This window comes from Neovison vison, chromosome 12, assembly GCF_020171115.1.
Source record: "Neovison vison isolate M4711 chromosome 12, ASM_NN_V1, whole genome shotgun sequence".
NCBI lineage: Eukaryota > Metazoa > Chordata > Mammalia > Carnivora > Mustelidae > Neogale > Neogale vison.
This window is the reverse complement of record NC_058102.1, coordinates 102,754,738-102,777,533: the sequence shown is the minus strand read 5'-3', so window position 1 is coordinate 102,777,533 and position 22,796 is coordinate 102,754,738. Positions and strand designations below refer to the sequence as shown.

General features: G+C 50.3%; 1 protein-coding gene across 1 annotated transcript in view; it reads right to left on the bottom strand.

Moving 5' to 3' along the window:
* Positions 1 to 206: 206 nt before the first annotated feature.
* Positions 207 to 22,796, bottom strand: part of ANO2 (anoctamin 2) — a 340,666-nt gene continuing 318,076 nt past the window's right edge. Inside the window, exons 22-26 of the mRNA XM_044226412.1 lie at positions 16,826 to 16,978; positions 16,411 to 16,463; positions 14,326 to 14,507; positions 3,030 to 3,135; positions 207 to 1,105 (exon numbers count right to left, since the gene is read on the bottom strand). Of these exons, the coding sequence (XP_044082347.1) occupies positions 836 to 1,105; positions 3,030 to 3,135; positions 14,326 to 14,507; positions 16,411 to 16,463; positions 16,826 to 16,978 (764 nt within the window). The 3' untranslated portion in view covers positions 207 to 835. The remainder of the gene's footprint in view (positions 1,106 to 3,029; positions 3,136 to 14,325; positions 14,508 to 16,410; positions 16,464 to 16,825; positions 16,979 to 22,796) is intronic.

The following is a 22,796-nucleotide window of genomic DNA, read 5'->3' as shown; positions in this document are numbered from 1 at the left end:
CGTTCCTCGGTGTCCTGTCTGTCTCTCCACAGAAAGGAAGCTCCACGAGGCCAAGATCTTCCCTCTTGGACTCTACCGTATCTCTCATCTGAGAACAGCATCTGGGACGTCGTAGGTGCTCAGTAAATACTGGTAGGAAGCGACAGAAAGAAAGAGGACCAAAGACAAGGAGACATATCTTTATAAAGAATGCTTCCATTTATTTTATTACTTTAAATCTGAGCCTGCATGAAGTGATGGCTAAGCTAGTTTCACAAGCTCCCCGTGACACGCACTGAGGACAAGCTCGGGTTTGGACCTCTGCCACTCACCATCACAGTCCAGTGGCCGCAGCAATCAGCCCTGCGACTTAATTTGCACCCAGTGGGGCTGGGACAGCCCTGGCTGCAAGTGACTCAGGGGTACTCTGCTCAGGGAGATTGTGGGAAGGGGTGAGGGATCCCTCAGGATGGGGGTTCACTTCTCTCCCAGCCTGTGGCCACCTGAGAGAAGGCACCTAAGGTTCCACAGGGAAGGCTCATGCCCCTTGGGTGCTCTGGGGTCAAGATACCCCTTCTTTCACCAAGTGACTCAAAATAGAGTACCATGCCCCTAAAAGGATACAAAGAGGACCTAAAAGAAACTTTAGCTTGAAGTTTCCGAGAAGCAGCCCCATTTCTCTTCCTGCCCGTGCTCACTCTCTTGCTCACTCTGACCTCTTTGCGAACGCACACCGTTCTGAGACCCCGGCAGGCCAGACCCTGGCAAGTGCAGGCCACCACACCCACGCAGGTGCACAGCCGCGCTTTGTAAGGTCCCTGGCTGCGGCGTCCCTCCCGTAGCAGGGCTGGCTCGCTCACACGTTTGTGTGCTGGGAACCAGAGGACGCGATGCTGCCCGGCTGGCTCTGGCCGGAGGGGGCCCAGCTGGGTGCCCGGCTCCTGCTGCGACGTCCCCCTCCCAGGCTCCTCTGGGCCGGCTCGTCTGTCAGCTTGAGTTTCTCATGCTCCTCTTTCAGGAAGAAGTCCACCAACAAGCCCTTCTCTTTCTTGATCTGGTCGCTGATGTCTGTGGGGATGTCTGGGATCATCCAGTCCACGAGGACACTCAGGAACATCACGAGGTTCTGCCAAAAAAGCCAGGGAGGGGGGTTGAGAGGAGAGGCCCAGCCTCAAGGGACACCAGGGCGCCCCCGGCTACCCCTCCCCGTTAGTAATGGTCCCAGAAGTGGGCCGGGTGGAGTGGTGCCGTGGTGGGGGCTGTGGCGAGCACAGACCTGGAAGCAGGACACCGCTGTGTTCTTCTGGCCTGGCTACTTACTAGCAGGTGCTCTGAGCCAACGTGCCGAGGGGCCCCGCAGCGTCCCCAGGTAGAAAGTGGAGAAGTGAGAGTACCTGTCCCCCAGGTTGTTGTGGAGACGAAATCCGTCAACAGCTCACATGGGGTGGGGCTGTCCCCATCCTGTCCTTCCTGGCCGGCTCTCTGCCTCTAGCGCCCTGCTCCAGCGCTCCCTGGGAAGTGGGCACAGGGCCCGCTGGCCTCCCTAGGGCTTCCCTGAGCCAGCTGCTCCTCTCTTGTTCCCAGCCTGCCCTCTGTCCTGCAGCTCAGAGACGGACATCTGGTTTCTGTGCTCAGTACTGGCCTCAGCCCACCTCACCCTCACCCGATCCTGCTCTTTCTTCCATCCCGCGAAGCTGGTCACCTGGGCCGGGCTAGGGACCCTGCTTCCAGTGCCCCCTTCTCCATTCCAAGCCTCTGTGCGCACTCGTAATGGGCTTCCACCTGCTGAGCCCCATTCCTGTCTCACAAGCGCAGGTAGGACAGGACTCCCTTTCCCACAGCATTTTCCATGGAAGCGGGGACCACATCACAACAGTGCCAGCTTGGCCCGATACGTGACTGCTCCTTTACAACCTGATTCCCGCCAGTTCCCCAAGCCATGCTCTGCCCAGTTCACCCCCAGCTGTGGCACTCTCTGCCCGCTGATCACACACACACTCTGAGATCCAGGGACAGCGATAGGACCCAGGACAAGATCTTTAGGGCACAGCTGTCTTCCAGGCTCCAAACCTATTCCCACCTTGACCTTGAATCTCACTCGCACCTAAGGGCCCAGGCGAGGGCCAGGGGACCAACTGTGGCTTTCAGGGGCTCCTGGGGGCTTCCCACACTCTAGAGCTGCTTCAAGTCACATTCTTCTCTTAATCAACTTTTACGCAGTTAACGAGAGTTGCATGTCACCTGTGGGAAAGCCAGGGGACGCCTGCAGGGGGGAGCAGCTTTTCAAATCAATCACCCCATCTCCCCAAAGGAAGAAGGGCTGTCTTCTTTAGGTGAAAGACTAGCCGATGGGCTTCTCTACTTCCTGGGCCGGGGTTGGGGCAGGATATCTTAGAGCCCCCCAGAGATCTGCCTTCAGGGAATATAAAAGCCAGAGGGAGTGGAAGAGAAAAGGATCCGGGCTCCTGCTTGAAGGGCGGCAGGACCCCGCGTGGGACCTGGGGCTGCGTGCCTGCGGCTCTCAGCCATGCAACCTGAGCTACGGCTATTGTCAGAGATAGCGATCGGGGGGCTCGAGTTTGCTATTCATCCAGAGGCATGGCCGGATGGCTCTGGGGCCCTCCTCGCCAGGTGTCTCAGGGGCCAGAGCACACTAACAAAAGAGGGAGCCCGTTGAGAGCAAGAAGAACGGTTCTGAACTCGAGCCCCTTCTTGGGCTGCGGAGACCAGGCGGGGCTGTTTGTCTGCTGCAGGGTTGAGACTCTGGTCCCCACTGCCCTTCTCGCTTCCTTTCTTGTCTTAGGTCTCAGTGGGAATCTATCTCCACCCTGCATCTTACCCCACATCTGTCCTGTAACCTTACTCTGCGTTCTGTTCTCTGCCAATCCACCCGTTAATGGAGGTCCTCTTGAGAGCACTTCCTGCCTCCTCCGCTTTCGGGGACCCCGGTGTCACGGCACCAAGGACACATGGAGCGGAGGGGCAGGCAAGAAGACATGGCTGTCTCTACCCCCGCAGCTGGGCTTCTCCTCCTTATCCAACCAGCTTACCTGGAAGATGATGACGAAAGCCAGACGGGCAGACAGAATGGCCCAGTACTGTTTGGAAAACTCATACGGGTTCCGGGCCCACGGCGGCTCTCGGTAATCCTTAAACCTGCCCAGAGAGAAATGTGGCGTTAGGACCGGGAAGAGATGGAGGGCAAGGGGTGCTTCTGACCCTCAAGAAACAGAACAGCAGGCAAGCTCCTGGCTCCCAGACGTGGGAATTAGCAGGAGGCTGGAGGGAGGAATTCACGGCCCCACCAAGTGTCCATTGCATAAAATGACCAAAGTCCTAAAAAACAAACAAACAAACAAAAAACACCCAGTGTTGGCCTGGAAATGCCTTTTTCCTACTCTCTCTTTAATATCCCTCATGGCTTCCACATGGACTCTTCTTCCAGAGGAGCCCAGGAATCATGAGAGGAGCCCAGCACCATAGGTCCCTGTTGGCCCCACTGGCCCCTGAGCTCAAGAGGGGAGGGAGATGCCCAGAAACTGGACAGTTCTCAGCAGCCTGTGGGCTCAGCGGTGACACAGGTGCCTGCAGACAACCCCAGGCTTCCTTCTGGCTGGCTGCTCCAGGCCCACGGCCATAGAGACGGCTGTGTTCTCGCAGCCCAAGGACGGTCGACTCAAACCAAGCTCAAGGTTGAGTGACTGGGGGAATGGCTGTCATATGTCAATGGTTGGTTAGTGTCCTCGTCTACTGACCGCATTTACGATCTGTCCATGTGGCTTAAGAAACAAAATGTCAGTGCCTGACATTTGCTCATGCCTCTTTCTCAGACCCGTGAAGAGATTTTCCTTACTGCTGCCTTTTCACCCCCATTCTATGATGACTCTTGTTAAAAACCACTCATTTTCGGGGCACCTGGGTGGCTCAGTCACCTAATCGTCTGACCCTTGATTTCAGCTCAGGTCATGATCTCAGGGTGGTGAGATCGAGCCCTGCTTCGTGCTCAGCAGGGAGTCTGCTTGAGATTCTAACCCTCCCTCCCCCTCTGCTCCCCACGCCCCCTCCTGCACCACCTCTCCAAAAAAAAAAAAAAAAAAAAAAAAAGGTTCATTTTTCTCGGACTCACTTTTTTTTCTAAGCCTGGAAAAGTGACAAGAGCTGGTACCAGAAGAATTATGACCCTTCACGGAACTGTTTTCTCCATGGAATTCAACAGATCTTTGACGTTTAGTCAAAGCAAAACAAGCCCCGGGGGGAAGGACTGGGGTGGTATCAGGCCACCGAGTGGTGTGCAGCCTGCCAAGGAAGGCAGGGTGGGGACTCTGCATGACGAGGTACCAACAAGGAAAATGACCTACACTGAACACGCCATACACACCAATCCCCGAGCAAGGAGTTTTTCTGGAAACTTTCTCATTCAATCTTCATAGCATCCTCCAGCAGGTGCTGATATCCCCATAGAATAGAGGGAACACTGAGGCCCAGAGAAGATCAGTTACTTGCCCAGGTCTCTCTCCTGGCCAGCAAGGACACAGTCAACGTGAGAATCCAAGTCTGGATGAAGGCGGACCTTTCCTCTTTTGTCACAAAGCACCTCGCCAACAGCTGTGGTTTGAGGTGGGGGATTCAGAAATGGTTTTTGGGTTTTTTTTAATGATTTATTTATTTACTTGAGAGAGAGAGGTAGGGGGAGGGGCAGAGGGAGAGAGAGAATCTCAAGCAAACTCCCCACTGAGCGCAGAGGCCGATGCAGGGCAAGATCCCACCACCCTGAGATCATGACCTGAGCCAAAATTGAGAGTCAGATGCCCCAGAAATGGGAGCTTTCTGTCCCTTCCCCACCTGGAATGAGCCAGCTGCCCTAAAAGATCCAGGTAAAAGCACGGTGGCTTCCAACTGTCCACAGAGATGCAGGAGGAAGGAAGGAAAAAAGAGGAAGAGGAAAAGAGATACACACAAACAGAAAATGGCAGAGCGACAGAGTCAGCAACAGGAAGAGACAAACAGACATGGACAGTAAGCAGTTGACTAGGGTTGGGCAGGAGGCCAGGAGCTGCCCCTTCCCCACCCCCGCCCTTCCAACAGCTGATCACAGCTGTCGCAGGCTTGCTTTGACATCCGGCTGAAAAGCAAAGCTAACTGCAGCCCAGCAGTACACGGCGGGATTCAGTGTATCCACCCGTGGCCGAGGACAGAAGCACGGCCAGCCCTAGATTAGGCTTGTTAACGGGAGAGAGGGAGAGCATGGCTAAATGGAGAGGGACACCTTCGGGTGGGAAAAAGCTCAAGCTCGCTGCCCTCCAGCTGCCCCTCAAAGGACCTCACGGCAAAAGCGGATCTATCTACTGAAGACCTCAGGGGGATAGGCGTGATACCCAGCGCCCTTCCCCAGGTCAGTCCCATCTCTCCTGCTACAACCGAAGTCTGTTCTTCTCGTGTTCTAGCTCCACTTGGGAAGGAACAGCTGCTCACTGACCTTGCTCTAGGAGCCACAGCTCACCCATCTTTTTCCCAGTCTGGAAAGAATCCATAAATAATCTAATCCTGGTCCTACCTCTGATACTAACTCACCACAGCTTTTGGAAGTGTCCCTTTGAGTGTCCAAAACATTTTTAAAATCTAACAAACACATGCACTGAATCAAAGATCTGGGGAAAGATTAACACAGATATTTCTAGAAAGCTTTATTTGAAAACACCACTATGCCAATGAGCTAAAGGTAGTTCTGGTAGGAACTAGAGGACAAACGATCCACGGAAAAGAACAATGTACAATTCAATGAGTTATGCATCTGTTCATATCTCCATTTCTGAAGCTAACTTTAAAAAAAACCCCATGACCTACGGTAGTGAGAAATACATTGTCCACTAATGCACACGTAAGTATACGTCACTGAGCTGAAAATCATACCCTCGCCATGTGTGATGAACCAATATTTTCTGAATCTATCGTCTCCTGTCTTATCCTATTCTCGTCTTTAAAATGCCGATCATGACCGACTAAAGTGATTTCCTAACCCACTCATGAACAATGACTCATAGATTGAAGAATATTATTCCCGTAAGCTTCTGCCACCAGGAAAGAACTGGTTATTTACATTCCAATATAAATTCAGATTTCATCATTTTTTTCCAGTGTCATCCTAAGAAGTCAAGCTTATCAAACGCTTTCAGTGAGTAACAAGAAGACACTACTTAAAGAGATAATCATCTTTAAGACCTTTAAGACTAGAAATGGCCACAAAAGATAAGTGATGGGGTGCCTGGGTGGTTCAGTCATTAAGCATCTGCCTTCGGCTCAGGTCATGATCTCAGGGTCCTGGGATGGAGCCCCGAATCAGGCTCCCTGCTCAGTGGGAAGCCTGCTTCTCCCTCTCCCTCTGCTGTTTCCCCTGCTTGGGCTCTGTCAAATAAATGAATAAAATCTTAAAAAAAAAAAAAGACCAGTGACCAATGACCTTCACTGTGTCCACCACGACACATGAGCTGTCAGCCAGGTCCGTCTGGTGTCTAAGCCCCATGCACAGCACTGGCAAAAGCATACGCTTCAGAGTCACCAGGTGACAGCTCAGTGTTACCTCTATCACTTTGTTTCTATGTTCTCTCGCAAGTTACCCCACGTTCTGATGGCCAAGGTGCTGGTCTACAAAGTGGCCTCAACGTTCCATCCCAGAGGGACATGTGCCCCATCAACAACAGCTACTCTTTCCCCTTTGCCTGGAGGTGGCTGACACCGCTCCTGGGAAGAGGACAGAGCACATACACAACTGCTCCCAGGGCTTCTGGCATTCTAAAGGGTGGAGGGGGGAGGGTCTCTGAACCTCGTGGGCACAGATGTTACAGGTTTCGCCTCGAGCTGGTATGAATCAGAAAGAGTCAGCTGGCGCCACAACTCCAGGGGCTTCTCTCAGGATTTGTGTCCAGGTAAATGGCACAAAATAGGTAAGCCTCAGGCCCGTGGGAGGTAGAACTTCTGCTCCATTCCCAGAAGCTTTTGAAAGGCCTTTCAAAACCAGATGCTTCTCCCTGGTTGAGGGAGTATGGTTCTCCCAAAGTCTCCCTAAGGGGCCAAGCACTGGGAGAACCCCCACATCTGGTCCCTTCCTGCACCTGCTGGCTGGGATTTAAATTCAGAGTTAGGATTTTTAGGAGCCATTCCTAGACCTCATCCTCACCCCTCCAGAGCTCTCTTTATTGTCTTTGAGCCTCAATATTAATTTTGAGAGTCTCATAATAAGGAGAGGCTTGCAATTACAAACCCACTGGAGTGTCTAAAAAGCAAGTGTGCACTGGGAGTGGCCTGTGTCACTTACTAGCTATAAGACCCTGAGAAACCTGTTTCTCTTCTCTGTACCTCAGCATTCTAACCTGTAAAATGGAGCTTGCATCTCTGTGCTGAGCACACAGAAGTGCTCCAGCTCTCACCCACCGACCATAAATAAATGAGTATGGGCCTGCGTGTGTGTGCATGTACGTTAAATGTTAAAGGAAAGCACAGTGAAAATTAAATAAGACAATGCATGTGACTGATTTCTGGAGGCTTCTACCAAGAATAAACACAATGGTTTCTCCTGGGAGAGAATGACTGGGGTAAGGATGATCAAGAAAGACTTTTCCTTTTGTATACATACATATGTATACAGAATCACTTTTAAATAAAAAAAAAGGTCACAATTTCAAGAGGATATAATTAATGGCAATATTCGGAGGACTCACATTTTTATACTAAGCTTTGAGGAGCAAAATTATAGCGTTAACTGAACAGGCTAATGCACAGTAAGTGAAACTGGTAGAAAAATCCTCATTATATTGTAGCTCGAAATTAATGTAAGATTATATCTAGATTGTTCTAACACTATGAAAAATCACATGGAGTTTGAATTTATACAATACCTAAAGAAATAACATTCCCATTAATCCGAATGTATTTCATTATTGTAAAAAAAGGCCATGAAACCCCGTAAAGGTTCTATGAGCTCACTTGATGTGAACTCACGAAAGAAAGTCTGAGAAAGACGTGTGGAAATGTCCCACCGTGAGTACTGTTGGGGAGGTGCCTAGGACCAGGCAGAGGGGAGGGCAGATGTGGGACAGAGTCGGAGAGGCTGCCCGTTAATGTTTAGAGTTTTTAGTATTACGTGTATCATGAAATATTAATTTCTTTTTTTGAAAGAAGCAGAAAGAGTCTTTGGAGATCATTCGTTCCATGTCTGCTATAGATGGGGACACTGAGGTGCGGAGGGGGAAGAGAGAGACTCCCCGCTCAGATGTCCCCCGCCCATCCTCCCTTGCAGGGGTGGCCAGTGACAGTGACAGGGACATCTGCCACAATTCCTCCTCATCCAACACCACTGTGGGCGGGAAGGATACTGAAGTTACAGACTCCTCCCTTGCAGGGGTGGCCAGTGACAGTGACAGGGATATCTGCCACAATTCCTCCTCATCCAACACCACTGTGGGCGGGAAGGATACTGATACTGAAGTTACAGACTGAGGATTTAGTCATCAACAATCAGGGATGGCTTTTTCCAAAAATGAGGTTTTAGTTACATTATGAATCAGTTATTAAATATGGTTCTCAACTCCAAACAGTGGTATGTTAAAAAAATTTTTAATAGTCCCAATGGCAATTAGTGTCATTTTCATGCTAAACACAATTACATACAATATCTTCATTCCATCTGAGCTACTTCAAACTGCCTTCTGAGACCAGCCCTTAACGAGGGAAAACAGTAGAGGCAATTAGGAACTAATGAGACCCACATTAATCCAGGGGTCGATAAAGATCAGTAATGGCAACACCCGGAAAAGCTGACTCTCCCTCTGCATTCACGGAGCAGATGACAGCCTCAGACTGAAGAGAACTCGCCTCTCCGAAGACTTGCCACGTGACCTTGGGAGATGCAAGAACTCGGGCCCTGCAGAGGAACCCAGCAGACGCCCCCAAGGACGCTCGGCAGCCCCCAGCAGTCCCACCGGGTTGACCAGGCCCAAGTCAGCTCCCTGGCCAGGCCCTCCCCTGCCGACCCCTTCGCTCCCTTCCCGTGGAGCCGGGAGCCCGGGAACCTGCCCTCCAGGACACGGTAGCCCTTCCGCCCTGTCAGCCGCCTCGGCTCCTGCCCGCAGACCCACGTCCCTGGACTGTTTATGGAGCGGCCCCGCCAGAGCAGCGAGAGGACCGAAGGGAAGGCTGCCCCCCAAGTGCTGGGAATGCATCTCAAATGGGCAGCTGGAGACGTGTCCCAACGTTTACTGCTATTTTTAGGATACCTCGATGCCTGGCGAGGCTGGGCTGGAGCCCGAGCCCTCGGTTTTATGTGACCACATTTATCTCCAGAGGTCACTGAAAGCTAAGAATAAGACGGGTCATCGAGTTCCCAACACTATTTGCCAGAAATCAGGACAAACTTTTCATTTCCCACCACGGAAGCAGTTTTAAACACTGGCTTTGGGACTAGCTCTAGAGCGCTCTCTCCTTCTCCCTCTCTCCCCCTCCCTCTCCTTCTCTTCTTACCTCTCTCTCCTTCTCCTTCATTGCTGTCTCTTACACCCACTGACGATGCCTGGCTTACATCAGTAGGTTATGCCCCCCTCCGAAACTCCTGAGACGCTGGTGAGCCGGCCAAGTTCCCACAGCATGAGGCAAGTAGGACCCACTGAGGCAGAGATTTCCATCAATAATTACTGCCCCTCTAGGATAAGGCAGCCCCAAAGTACACCGATTTGGTATGTCGTATCCAGATAATAGGCTGAGCCGGCTCTGGACACCTGTTTACACCGTGGAGTGAAACATCTCTGTTTCAAATACAACCCACTGGCCTTCACACTGCAGCCAGAGAGAACCCCAATGACAAGTGTGATCTCATCCCTGCTCCCTGCGGCTCCCCACTGCCCTAAGGGGGGGTCCACGCACCTTCGTAAGACCACCACGCTCTTCTCGGTCTGGCTTCTGCATTCTCTTCCCTCCTCGCCCTCAGAGCTTATCTGCCACTCCAGCTCCCACCATCCAGCACCAAGGAGCTCATCTACCTGGAAGGCCTTGTTCTCCCCAGACCTTCTTCAGCACTCGAGGCTCCCTTCCGGTCCCCTCTGTCCCCCCGCACTCCTCCCAGCCCTCCCAGGCCAGCTTGGTCATGTGAACAAGGAGCATCGACAAGAGCATCAGTCTGGCCAAACCTGCACAATGTTTGACCTCCAGCTTTTAGCTCCCCTGAAGCTTCATCGCAATACTCGGGTCTGGGTTAGGTGCGTGCCTCCTTCTGTGTGGCTCTCAGAGCTCCCTGAAGTTACCCTGTTATAAATTACTAAAGCTAGACTTTAACTGCTTGCTTACTTGCTCATCTCCTCCATCTAGACTTCTTTTTTTTTTTTTTTTAAGATTTTATTCATTTATTTGACAGAGAGAGACCACAGTAGGCAGAGAGGCAGGCAGAGAGAGGGGAAGGGAAGCAGGCCCCTGCTGAGCAGAGAGCCCGATGCGGGACTCGATCCCAGGACCCTGAGATCATGACCTGAGCCGAAGGCAGCGGCTTAACCCACTGAGCCACCCAGGCGCCCATCTAGACTTCTTGAGGGAGGCATTGTGTCTTACTCCTTATCATGGAACCAACAACAAGCCTTTCTTGTAAAGTCTCAAAAATAATTGCACAGTGAACCCGTACTCTTTACTGGCACTGGGTAAGGAAATCATGTCAGATACTCCAAAAATCATTTTGGTTTCATCTTGCAGAAACATTTTCTTAGCAGAAATACAGAACATACTTCTACACATGGTGCCCAGTAATAATTCTGCCACTTTGCTGGAAGAGGGTATTTTGTTGTTGTTGTTGTTGTTGTTTTTAAAGATTTTATTTATTTATTTGACAGAGACACAGCAAGAGAAGGAACACAAGCAGGGGGAGTGGGAGAGGGAGAAGCAGGCATCCCACTGAGCGGCGAGCCCCATGTGGGGTTCAATTCCAGGATCCTGGGATCGCGACCTGAGCAAGGCAGACACTTAACGACTGAGCCACCGAGGCACCCCTTTGTTGTTTTTTAATGGGTCCCCAATAAGTCACAATCTCATCAGCTTACATGGAAACGATGGAGAGAGGAGTTATCGGGGCTTTGGAACTGGCTGGGCAGTCCAGGGACTCTGGAAGCAGCTACAACAAAGCTTGACCTGCTCCGTGTGTACTAGTAATACCTGGTGTGCAGGACATTTGCTGTTGTATCCATTCACCTTAACTTTTCCCCATGCAACTACCTCCTACTCTCCTACTCGGTGCTTCAGACTGAGATCATTTCATTTCCCACCTCCAGCTCCACCCCTGGCTACCATGACTGGTTCTGGGGAGGGCACGCCTACCGATCCTAGCCAATGAGACTTCTGCAGGATCAGTGGGAAAGAGGTATGTTCCCACTTGGACTTGGACCTAGGAGCTGCTGGTAGTAGACTGGATAGTACTGAGAGGGAGGTGGAGAAAGATTTGGTGTAGGCAGACTTGACTGAATCATCTTGCCTAAAATTAGAACTACTTTCAACTTTCAATGTGGCGGCCCATTCAAGTCCTTTTATGTTTAAGCCAGTGAAGCCCCTGATATATCTGGAAAGCATATTCACAGTGTTTCTGGAAGTTCCGATGGTCAGGTCTGTGACCCTCAGTGCTTCTAGACCGACTAAAGAAACACACAGGGGGATGGGACACTGGGCTGGCTCAGTCAGTTAAGTGTCTGCCTTTGGCTCTGGTCATGATCCTGGGGTTCTGGGATGGAGTCCTGCATTGGCCTCCCTGCTCTGTGGGGAGCCTCTCTCCCAAGAGAGAGAGAAGGGAGGGGAAGGGAGGGGAGGGGAGGGGAAAGGGCCGGAAAGGGAAGGAAAGGGAGGTGGGGGAAGGGCAGGGGCGGGAAGGGGAAGAGAGTAGAGTGGAAGGGAAGGGAAGAAAGACAAAGGGCGCCCCTGGGTGGCTCAGTGGGTTAAGTGTCCAACTCTTAATTTCGGCTCAGGTCGTGACCTCAGGATCATGAGACTGAGCCCCTGTGTCAGGCTCCACACTCAGCATGGAATCTGCTTAGTTTCTCTCTCTGCCTCTTCTTACTGCCCCCCTGACCTGGGAGGTCTCTCTCTCTCTGTCTCTCTCTCAAATAAATCTTAAAAAAAAAAAACCACAAAACACACAGTGTCAGCCCTGCCTCCCCACAACCCACACGGTGCTGCTCCCTGCCGTGCCTGGGGGTTGACCTGCTTTCTTGGATATATGTGAGTTTTACTTCAGGATCTGTCCCTGAGACCCCAGTGACTCAGAGAATTCTTTACCCATCTAATCCTCGGTAGAATGCGGAGCTTCGAAAAGATCATTCCTATACCTTCTGGTTACAGAAACGATTCTGGAAATACTATTTTGCACAGCCGACTGATGGCCGACCTCATGTGCCCAGCTGGAGCCAGTCTGGATGCTACCAGGGAAGCCTGCGGCTGGGACACACCCTCCGTGCGCTGGAACTACATCTGTCGCACCTGTGGGCCAAAACCTCGAGGCAAGGACAGGCAGTCTGGCGTGGCGAGCGCACAGTGGCCGCTGTGCACTGCATAGCAGCAAATCTGCCTGCACAGGCCCTCAGTCCCAGAGTGAGACTCCCTGTGGCGCCAGCTATGCAGTTACTGGAAACATCTAGGCTGACAGAAATCACTATCTGTGACTAAATTCACTTACCTGTTCTTGGATCCGGTCGCTGGTTTTGAGCCTTCTCCTTGCTGACTAGAGTGTAGCCCTACAGCTCTCCCGGCCAGGGCCAGATACCCTTCCATTGCAATCACACAGGGTACGGTTGTGTCACTCGGTCATCTGGGTGGGGAGGAGCAATCGACTCCTCTCCCGTGTGGCGTCAGACTGTGAGTCTGAACCTGAGCGGCCATCTCATGGACGGCAGGCCTTGGGTATCAAGCAGGAGCGCACGACAGCTGTACCCAGGGTCACCCCGGTGGCAAGAACCACTGAGGCCTTGCTTCTCCAATGAAAGGTCACCAGCACTTACGTCAGACACGCTTGGGGATGGCCCAGAAAAGCCCTCCATTTATCCCTCAATACCTTTCTTAGGTTTTGGATTTTGTTGTATTTATTGCTCTATGCTTTTTGGTATATGAGCTGTGATCTTTGCCAAAGTCCTTTACTATCATCTCACAAGGGTCCAAATTGGTTCCCATCCATTCCTCTCTTTATTTGCCCTTCTTGAATTAATAGTGGAGTTTTCTGTTTCTTGGCTTCCATGTTCCCTGTGCTGGTGGTTTTCAACCACAACTCTGACCTGGACCCCTTGGGAATTCCAGCTTAGGTGTGCCTCAGAGTTAGGTGAAAACTTTCCCACCATTCTTTTTTATTGAAATCAAATTCATCCTATGTGCCATAAAATTGGATTCTCTTAGCATTTTCCCTGTCAATGGACCCACCTCTGACCTCAGCCCAACCTTGAGAGATATCCTTGGCTCTGGCTCCCTCTCACTCTCTGGCCACCAACGCTACCATGTATTACAGTAAACAGCTCGTCACTTCCTCCTAATTCCTTCCATCACCCTGCACCATGCCTGCCGTGGTTCATGACTGAATGATGGCAGCAGCCTAGCTGCCCTCCCTGAGTTCCCCCAATTCTAGTCCACACTTCTTTCTGAGACTAATTTTCCTAAGCCTACACTTTATCTATCATTCTCACATCATATTACAATTCCTGCAATATATCAAGATTTCCTATCATCGACTTCGTCCTGTCTATTCAAATTCAACAATGTTTTGGCTTATATTATCCTAGGAGTTCTGATATACTGTATTTCTAAAACTGTTCCTTTTTGTTATCTTCTAAGCGCTCTTCTTGCTAACTACAATACCTATCCCCTAAGTGTTCATCTAACACTCCAAATTCATCCTCATCCTATGACGTAGCCCATGCTGACTCCCCACGTAGCACACTCTCTTTCCATCTTACATCTCCTCCTGGGCCCTCCAGGAAGCTTACCTTTCCCTTCTAGCCCCCACCGATCTTCCCCTCCTCTGAACACCCCCAGTGCTCATGGTCCACATTAGATAGAGTCCCTCAGTAGCACGTTCTGTCCCATCTGCTCTGCTTGCTTTTTCTACCCAGACCACCAAGGCCTTGATGGTAAAAACAAGGCTATATACTTCTTTGCTCTGTAGTGTCTGGTAAAAGACACTCAATAAATACTTACTGATTCACTGAAATTGATTTATAGTGATTCGGGGGGCTGAGGGCAAGAGAAAGAAGGAGAGGAGAGTGATATAAATCTAGATCTTCCAGATAATTCCTTGGATCTACCACTTCTGGACACCTGCTGCCCTCCTCCACCGGATTCCTTTACCTGCAGAACTGAACCTCTTGGTCAAACTGTGAGTTTTCCGGCTGCGTTCCTTCCTTCAGCTGGCTAACGTTGAAAAAGGAGAGGGTGTGGTTGACAAAGCCATGCAGGGTCCCGTTGTGACTATAGGCATACTGGTACACGAGGCGAGGGATAAAGTCGGAGGTGACGGCGATGACAAAGGCCTGAAGGACAGAAGCACAGGGGCTTGAGGGGTATTCAGAGAGGATGCTGTCCAGGTGGCACAGGGTCCCTCTGGCTGAGGGATGGGTCTCTCTTGGGCGCCTCATCCAGAGGCTCCGCTCTGATAGAGAAGTCCTTACTTGGAGCTCATGCAGTTTCCCACCTTCGATATGAGTAAGTGAACCCACTGGACAGTGGCTGGCTGCTGAGAGTACTAAGCCAGTGTGGACTGTTGGGTTCGGGCGGGAGTGAGCCCCTCTGAAATATCCAAGTTGACACCGATGTTGGCCAAGCCAAGGCAGAGTGGAAGAATTTCTGAGAAAATTACTCAGAGTGACAAGAGTGCCACATAGAGGCAACGTGCAAGGACACTGGCGGACGACGCACCTTTGCCTCTGTGGGACACCAGAGAACCAGGAGCACCAGGGACATGGCACCGCGTTCCCTCCATTTGACCATCGTCTCTCAGCACTGTTTAGCACAGCACGTAGAGGAAGTTGTGCTTTCATCCATCAGATTTAGGAACACTGAGACACGGAGGGGGTAGCGTGGGTCTTGCTGGATCCAACCACGCGTACCCAACGTCCTGTCTGGCATATTTAAGTGTCCTATAACTGTCTTCGGAGCAAAGCAAACAGCGAGTGAATGATGGCATGTTTGAACGTGGAGGTACTTTCTGCAAAAAAATCTTAAATCTTTCTGGCAGGTGTTTATATTGTATTCTGCACCAATAATTAAAACTATTTTTTAAAAAAATGTAGTTTAGGTATTGTTTCCTACATGTGTATATGAGCGTGGATGGCCACAACCATATTTGAGAATGAGTAACATACTTACTGAGCTCTTGCTCTACGTCCTTCCATCTTCCCGTTTAATCTCCAGAATGATCCTTTTTGGTGGGTAATCTTATGCTCTCCCATTCTTACAGATAAGTAAAGAAGTCTTAGAAAGGCCAGGGAGGTAAGACTTCTTGTCATTCTGTGGTATGGTGGAAAGGGCCTAGTATGCAAGGCCCCTTTCCTAGTAAACACAACTCCAAAGTAGCTACTGATCTAGTCTCCGAATTCCACCTCCTTTGCCAGACTTAAGATGTGTGCTTCCTACCTTGAGCATTCAAAATGCAGGGGGCTGATTCTCTCTGCCTCTCTAGTCATTTTACCTGTTCTTAACAGGCAGCCCAGTCCCAGCCAGAACCAAAGTTTCTTTCCCGGGGGGGAAAATGGGCGGCTGGCTTTCTTGGTATGCGCCAGGCCGCTGGGACTTTCTTGGGAGATGGAACAAAAGGCCCTGCCGGGCCACCATCCATACAAAAGGCAGGAGCAAAAAGCTGCCATTGGCTTGGGCCCAGCAGGATTTCCCCTGAAATGCTGATATGTCTGGCAAGGCAGTTAAGGAGGTCACGGCAGGTAGGACCCCTCTTCTTGTCTGTCCTATCCTAACCTACGCATGCCAGAGTCCATGGGAATAATTGCGACTCCGCATTGACAGCTTGGAGGAACCGTAATTAGGAACCACGGACCTGGGCACCGGTCCAGGTATTGTTTAGTTTGGGAGTAGAAAAAGAAAGGAAAGAGATGGATAGATATGGGGAATTCTTTCCTCATTATTCTTGGCTCTGGAGAAAGATCAGATTTTTGACTCTTAAGGCCAAGGTATGCATTCTGGTGGATAATTACCTTTTGCATAGTGAAACTAACAAGAACGTCGTGCAGCCCTGGCCACTGCAGGAGGAGTCAGAAGGCATGTACGCGCTATTAACCAGGGGCTGCCTTGAACAAAGCTCCAAAATAAAAGGCTGGGAGGTAATGAGGGCTGGTACCCTGCTTTGAAAGCCGCAGCTCCCCTAGAGGCCCCCTCGGCAGCTCCCTTCCCACAGAGCTAGGGTGTCATGGAGGAAACGCTTACGTTGCTGATAACGGAGAACTTGCCAATCCCGGAGAGAATGTCAAACCAAATCCCTGTAAGACAGAGAGCAGAGCGTCAGGCTTGCTGCCACCCTTGGTCTGGTGACAACAAGGCCACAGCCCAGGGTGAGGATCCACAGACAAGGTACCATGGAGGTCTGCGAGGCCCCCAGGAATGGGCTTGCCTAGGAAGGCTGAGGTGCGTCTGTCTGAAAATCAGGGGGACAAGTGGGTGTGGATAAAGGCCTCCTGGAGCCCGATGATATAAGGACGAGGAGCTCCAAGGGATGGAGAGCCAAGGGCTTCCCCCAGCCCTCCTGAATCCAGTGTGAGACGGTGATGGCAGGAAGCTGCAGGAAGCCCGAGGGGATGGACGGAGGCGAGGGCCTGCCATGATCTCTAGGCAGGGGACATACCGATATCTTTGGTTCTCACGGCATCTGGCCGTCTCAGCTCCGTCACAAACTTCTTTGCATCAAGCCGCACTTCGATGACATTGTTGAGGAGGGCGAACACAGGTGCCAGAGGAAAGGAGGCCACAAAGAGGGTGACAAAGCCAAACTGGATGACTACGGGAGAGAAGAGCGTGAGGAGCTTTCCCAGGAAGAAGCAGATCTAGGTCAACCTGGCCTTGCAGCCACGGCCCCTTGTCTTTTCTTATGGGGTCTCTTTCCCACTTTGGTCTCCCAGCTCCCGCTTCCTGTTGCCCCACAGCTAGCTATGGTCTTTCTCTCCCAGCGCCTGCAGGCCCACGGGCCAAGGCCATCGCCGCGGAGCAAACTCTGTGCTAGGCGTGGTGAGGAGATCTGACAATAAGAAAAGTCTTGACTCTCTCCTTTCCATCACTCTTTATCTCCAGTCACTAATCCTGGTCCTCTAACTCACAGGTTGACAATCTTTCTCAGTAAGCATCCGGATGGTAAGTATTTTTCCATTTGCAGGCCACACCATCTTGTCACAATGACTTAACCCTGCCATTGTAGGGCGAAAGCTGCTAGGGACAGCACATGGACAGATAAGCTTGGCTGTGTTCCAATAAAACTTTATCCACAAAAGCAGTACATAAAGTGGGCTGGAATTGGCCCATGGACCATAGTTTGCCAACCCCTAAGGTCACTTAAAAAAAAATCACTTCCCAAATTGGGCCTCATCTTTCCATATAAATAGTCGCTGTCTTTAGAAAGTTTATTCATTCATCACACATTTATTGAGAGCTCACTGAATGTCAGGCACCTTGCCAAGTATTTCAGGAGGCAAAGGTCTGGTCCTGCTTTTGGTGAGCTGAGAGAGAAACATACACAAAGATGAGCGCCAAGACTGCATGCCAAGAGAGAATGAGGAATGTGTCGGAGATGGCGGGGACCCAGGAGAGGGGGAGCGCAAGCCCATTCATGGTGGGGGCTGAAGAGAGCCTCCAGGTCAAACACCTAAGCTTGGTCTTCAAAGATGGGCCTGGGCTGAAGAGAGCATTCCAAGCCATGGAAGCAGTGGGAGCAAAGGAGAGAGGAGGCCTGTGCCAATCAGCGTGGTGCCCAGCCCTTCATCGCGTCTGCCTGGGCCACAGCCCAACCCCCTAAGTGCTTCCCGTGTCCAGTCTGCCCAGGCTTCTATAGCCTCTTCCCCCTGATCCTGGCACTTACCTATCATAAAAATGGCTCTGGGCTCCCCTCTGTTTCCTGACTATCAGCCAAATTCCTTATCTCAGGAGGAAGGTACTTCATGGTCTGCTCCCCACGTACCTCTCTAGCCCTATCTCCCCACATCTCCCCCACAGCCAGCATGCTTCTGCCTTTAGGCACCGGGCTTCTGCCCTCTGGGATCTTCCTGGAAGGCAGCAGGTGCCCCCCTCACCTGTGCACAAGCTCTCCAGCTAACAACATTTCTGTAGCCCGAAGCCCATGCAAATGCCGTCTTCTCGGAGAAGTCCCTTCCTCCTTCTCTACCCTCGCCCTGCCCTGGCGCCTGCCTCTGTTACAGCTCTCATCGTGCGCTGTCGTGACTCATCTCCTCACACTTCTTTTTCACTAGACAGGCGAGGGCTCCATCCATCCCTAGGGGCTCAGCAACCACAGTCCTGAGTCCTGGGAAAGCCACAGTCTAATAGGAAGCCCCTACGTGCCAAGGGCACGTTATTTAACTTCTCCAGGTCTCGGTTACTTTGACTGCAAATGGAGAATGACGATGCCCATCTAGGTTGTCACAAGGGTGAGTGATATTGCACAAATCAGGTGCTTAGAACAGCGTCTGCCACCTAATAATTGCTCAATAACATTATCCCTTACTGGGATAAATATCAACCCTTACGAGTGGCTGCGACGTAGACCGCACACAGATATGTTATACAGACACAAATTTAGGCTGAAAGCTCTGAATGAGAGGCGGGAGGCCTGACCTCCAGCATTAGAGATGGTTCTCACTAGCCATATGTCTTTGCGTAATTCTCTCTGTCCCAATGGGCTTCAGCATCCTCACTGAGAAGGCCTGAAGAGACTGGTTTAAATTCCTCTCCAGGTCTGATCTGTAATGATGCTGTGATTCTCATTCTCTTGGACAAGCTTCAAGATTCTAGAATATTCAAATAAAGAATGAAAACCCAGGATCTAAACTAAAAAAAAAATAATAATAAAATAGAAAACGTTCACAGAGGGATATGCCCCGCGGCAGTAGAAGTTTCGAGAAAGAGAACTGCTTTTGATCTGGCAGTTTGCTTGGACCCACAGTTGTGGGTTTTTGCTCTTGTCTGTCTTGTCCATCTCTGTGTGGTCCTTGATGCCCAGCGGGTTCTCAGCCGGCCCCAGGGGACTGGCAGGTGTCAGTTGGTGACAAGATTACCAGAAGGCGCAGATTTGTCAAGGTTGGGACCTTGGAAGGATGCCTGCCAAGCTGGCTGGCTGAAGGGGTTGGGGTGGTGGGGAGCGGGAGGGGAAATCTTCAAAAACAAGCTCTGGGAGCCAGTTCAAAATTCAGGGTCTCCGGCATCTTTTAAATCAGGCTTTGCTGAGGAATTCACTTTAGAGTCAGGGGTAGGGGTAGGGGCAGGGGGGTGGAGGGGACGGAATTAACAAGGAAAGCAAAACAGATGTTAGACTAGTTTTCTACAACCTTTAAAATACATGTCTGTATTTAAGAATATGTATGAACGTGTCTTTATTTGTGGACTTCTAAGTTGGTCTTCTTGATTCTAATGAGTTCAGTTCTACAGGGCAAGTGTTCTTCTTTTTGGTAGTGACTTCCTCAAGCAAAACCGTGCAAACCCTCCAAAGCCCCCACAAGGGGCTGGCAGGGAAACTGGCAGGGGGAGGAAGGGACAGGTTACTTCTGAGCGGCTGTCAATGTACACAGCACGCCATCACCACACTTGCGCAAATAGCACGGGGACACCCAGGGTCTTCCAGGAAATAGGAAAATAGGACTGTGCCCTCTCCCTCCTTTTCTTCATGTGATCTCCAGGGGAGAGATGAGCCCTCGCCCTGGGGTTGCCCTGGTGATTTGTTTTTTTACCTTCATAAACTCTCCAGACCTACAGGCTCCCTTTGGTCTCTCCTGGGTCAACATAAACGACTTTCAGTGGTGGCTCGATGCTCACAGTGCGCCTGAATTACCCCAAGGCCACGACACGGTTCTTATTTTCTCCTTGCCATGTAAGCCCATGTGTCCAGCCCTGTATGACCTCAAGAGGTTGGACTCAGGAAAGGCCCGTGGTGCTGCGCCTGCAGTGACAGGACACCCCCGTTCCCACTCTGATGTTCCGCAGGGTACCCTAGGCCATGAGGACCCCCTCTCTGCAGATGTCCTAAGCGGTAAGTGCTGCCTGCTTGGACAGGGTACGCTGTACATTTCTAGGAATCAGCCCAAAGAGGCAGAATCAAATAGGAAGCTTTGTTTTATCTGGGGGAGGAAAAAAATATAAAACTCTAACCCTCTAATATACACATACCAAATCCAAGACTTTTTCTTTTAAGTCAAAAACCTAAAGGTTGTATCAGATGGGCGTCCTTCTGGGTTCACTTCAGAGGACACAACGATACTGGCCTTCACCAACACCAAGATTGACTTCTACAAACAGCCAGCCTGCATTAGGATAAGAACGTCGCCGGGAACCCTCCGTGCACTGCGTAATAGAAGCCAGCTTGGCTTGACCAGTAACAGATTAAACCTGGCCAAGCCAATTAGGCAGGAATCCATAAGATGATTTTCAGCTGAATCTTTACAAAGCCTGCTGTAAGGAGCTCCAGCATTGCTGGGCTGGGACAATTGCTGTCCAGCAATGCACAAAGACTGTAAACACTCCGAGGCACAAAGTCCATTGCTTTTCTCCTCTCACTCTCCAGGACCTTCTCAAATCAACACCAGCCCTATACTGCCTGACGCTGGAGACAATTAAAATCTTGGCCTTCGTTACCTGGGCTTAGGTTAAAATAACAAGGAGGAGTGGGTTAAACTGAACAAGATGGCTTCCAGCAAGGACATTCCAAGACAATCTACTTCAGGAAGAAAAATAGTGCATCGGGTAGAATAGATTAGCCAGGATTTGTGGAAGAGCTCTTGATCAAGCACAGTTTTTACTCATTAATTTAAAATACTTCAGTGAAAATATCCACCTTCCCATCACACATATGCCCGTATACATGCACACTCACACACATAAGCCCAGATCTGTGTTGTGACATTCAAGACCTTTGTGATCTAACCCGAATTAATTTTTCCAAACACATCTCCTTCCCACCCATGCTCTAAGCTCAGGGCTAATATTTAGCTGGTATGTTTGGAGACCAACTCTGCCTGCTTTCGAACCATTTCAAAAAATCATTTCAAACTCATCATGTTTTCCATATTTCTGAGCCTTCATACATACTTCTACTATCTGTAGAATTTTCATCCTCTTCTAATGTGCTGAATTAATTACAATCTGCATTTCAGGTCTGACTCAAACCTAACCTTCGCAATAAAGAACCTTCTCCACCCTAGTCCCACCACCTTGCCCAGGCAGAAGTGAGCGCTACAGTCACCTCCCCCACTCACTCCCACCATGCCTTGCACACACAGCTCTACTGGTCTACTAGACTCAGTCCCTAGATGGGGAGCCCCAGGGGACCACGGACATATCAAATTCTTTTCTGAGTCCCCACAATTTTCTGTGGTGCCTATCCCACAGCAGGTGTTCAGAGGTTAGTTGGTTCATAAATATAAGGTTATTATTTTCACCAGCTGCAAACATAAAACAGATACAAAAAGAGGTCAACTCAACTGTGTGAAGGGAAATCACGGGACTCAGTGATGGTGAGGAGAGATGGGACATGAAATGCTGACACCCTGACACGGCAGTTCTCAGTGCTGTAACTTGCATGGAAGACTTGAAAGAAAGTGAGCATAAAACCAGTCAGTTAGGAGAGTCTAAATCTAATGAAAATCATCATAGTGCTTTTTCCCTTAACTTTCTATAGCTTAGTAAAAGCAACACAAGTCTTCTTCTTCTTCTTCTTTTTTTTTTAAAGATTCCACTCATTTATTTGACACACAGAGAGAGATCATAAGTAGGCAGAGAGGCAGGCAGAGAGAGAGGGGGAAGCAGGCTCCCCACTGAGCAGAGAGCCCAATGTAGGGCTCGATCACGGGACCCTGAGATCATGACCTGAGCTGAAGGCAGAGGCCTAACTCACTGAGCCACGCAGGTGCCCCAGCAACACAATCTTCTTAAGGGGATGACAAACTGTGGGCTCAAGAATCCTCCTTTTCTTGAACCACTAACAAGCAATGCAAGGAAATGAGTAAGGGACTTGGTGATGTGAGTCGGTCTTCTCAAAGATTCAGCTAGAAACAGTCCCTTAATAAAAACACTTATGTGAAAATAGAGCAAGGGAAGCCAACTGGGCTCAGCACAGAGGGTAACTGGTGTAAAAAGGAATTGCAAGTGTCGGTTGATAGTTAAACAGGAAGAGACAGTGAGGGCGTGAGCATGGGCCTCTACTGCTTAGGAAAACAATTAAAAGCGCTGAAAGAATTTAAGAAGGTTCTCAGTGTCCATCAGTCCCCATTCCTTCATCCATCCAACAATCATTTATTGAGCACATTCTATATGCTGGACACCATGTCTGTTGCTAGGAAATGAAGATGAACAAATTACTGTGCCATCCTCCCAAGAGCTCACAGTGCACAGTGGAGAAGGTGGACATGTGCACAGACCCTGCTGGTGTCAGAGAGTTAGACCTCTAACGGCAGCACTCCCGGAGCACTGGGGCAGGAATAATTCACGTTCACCAGCAGATCCATAAAGCTTCACAACCACTGCGCTGGACTTGAAGAGCAAAGCAAAAGGAGGGCACAATAGTGAATCTTGGAACACTGCATCAAAAGCTAATGATGTCTTTCATGGTGATTAACATAACA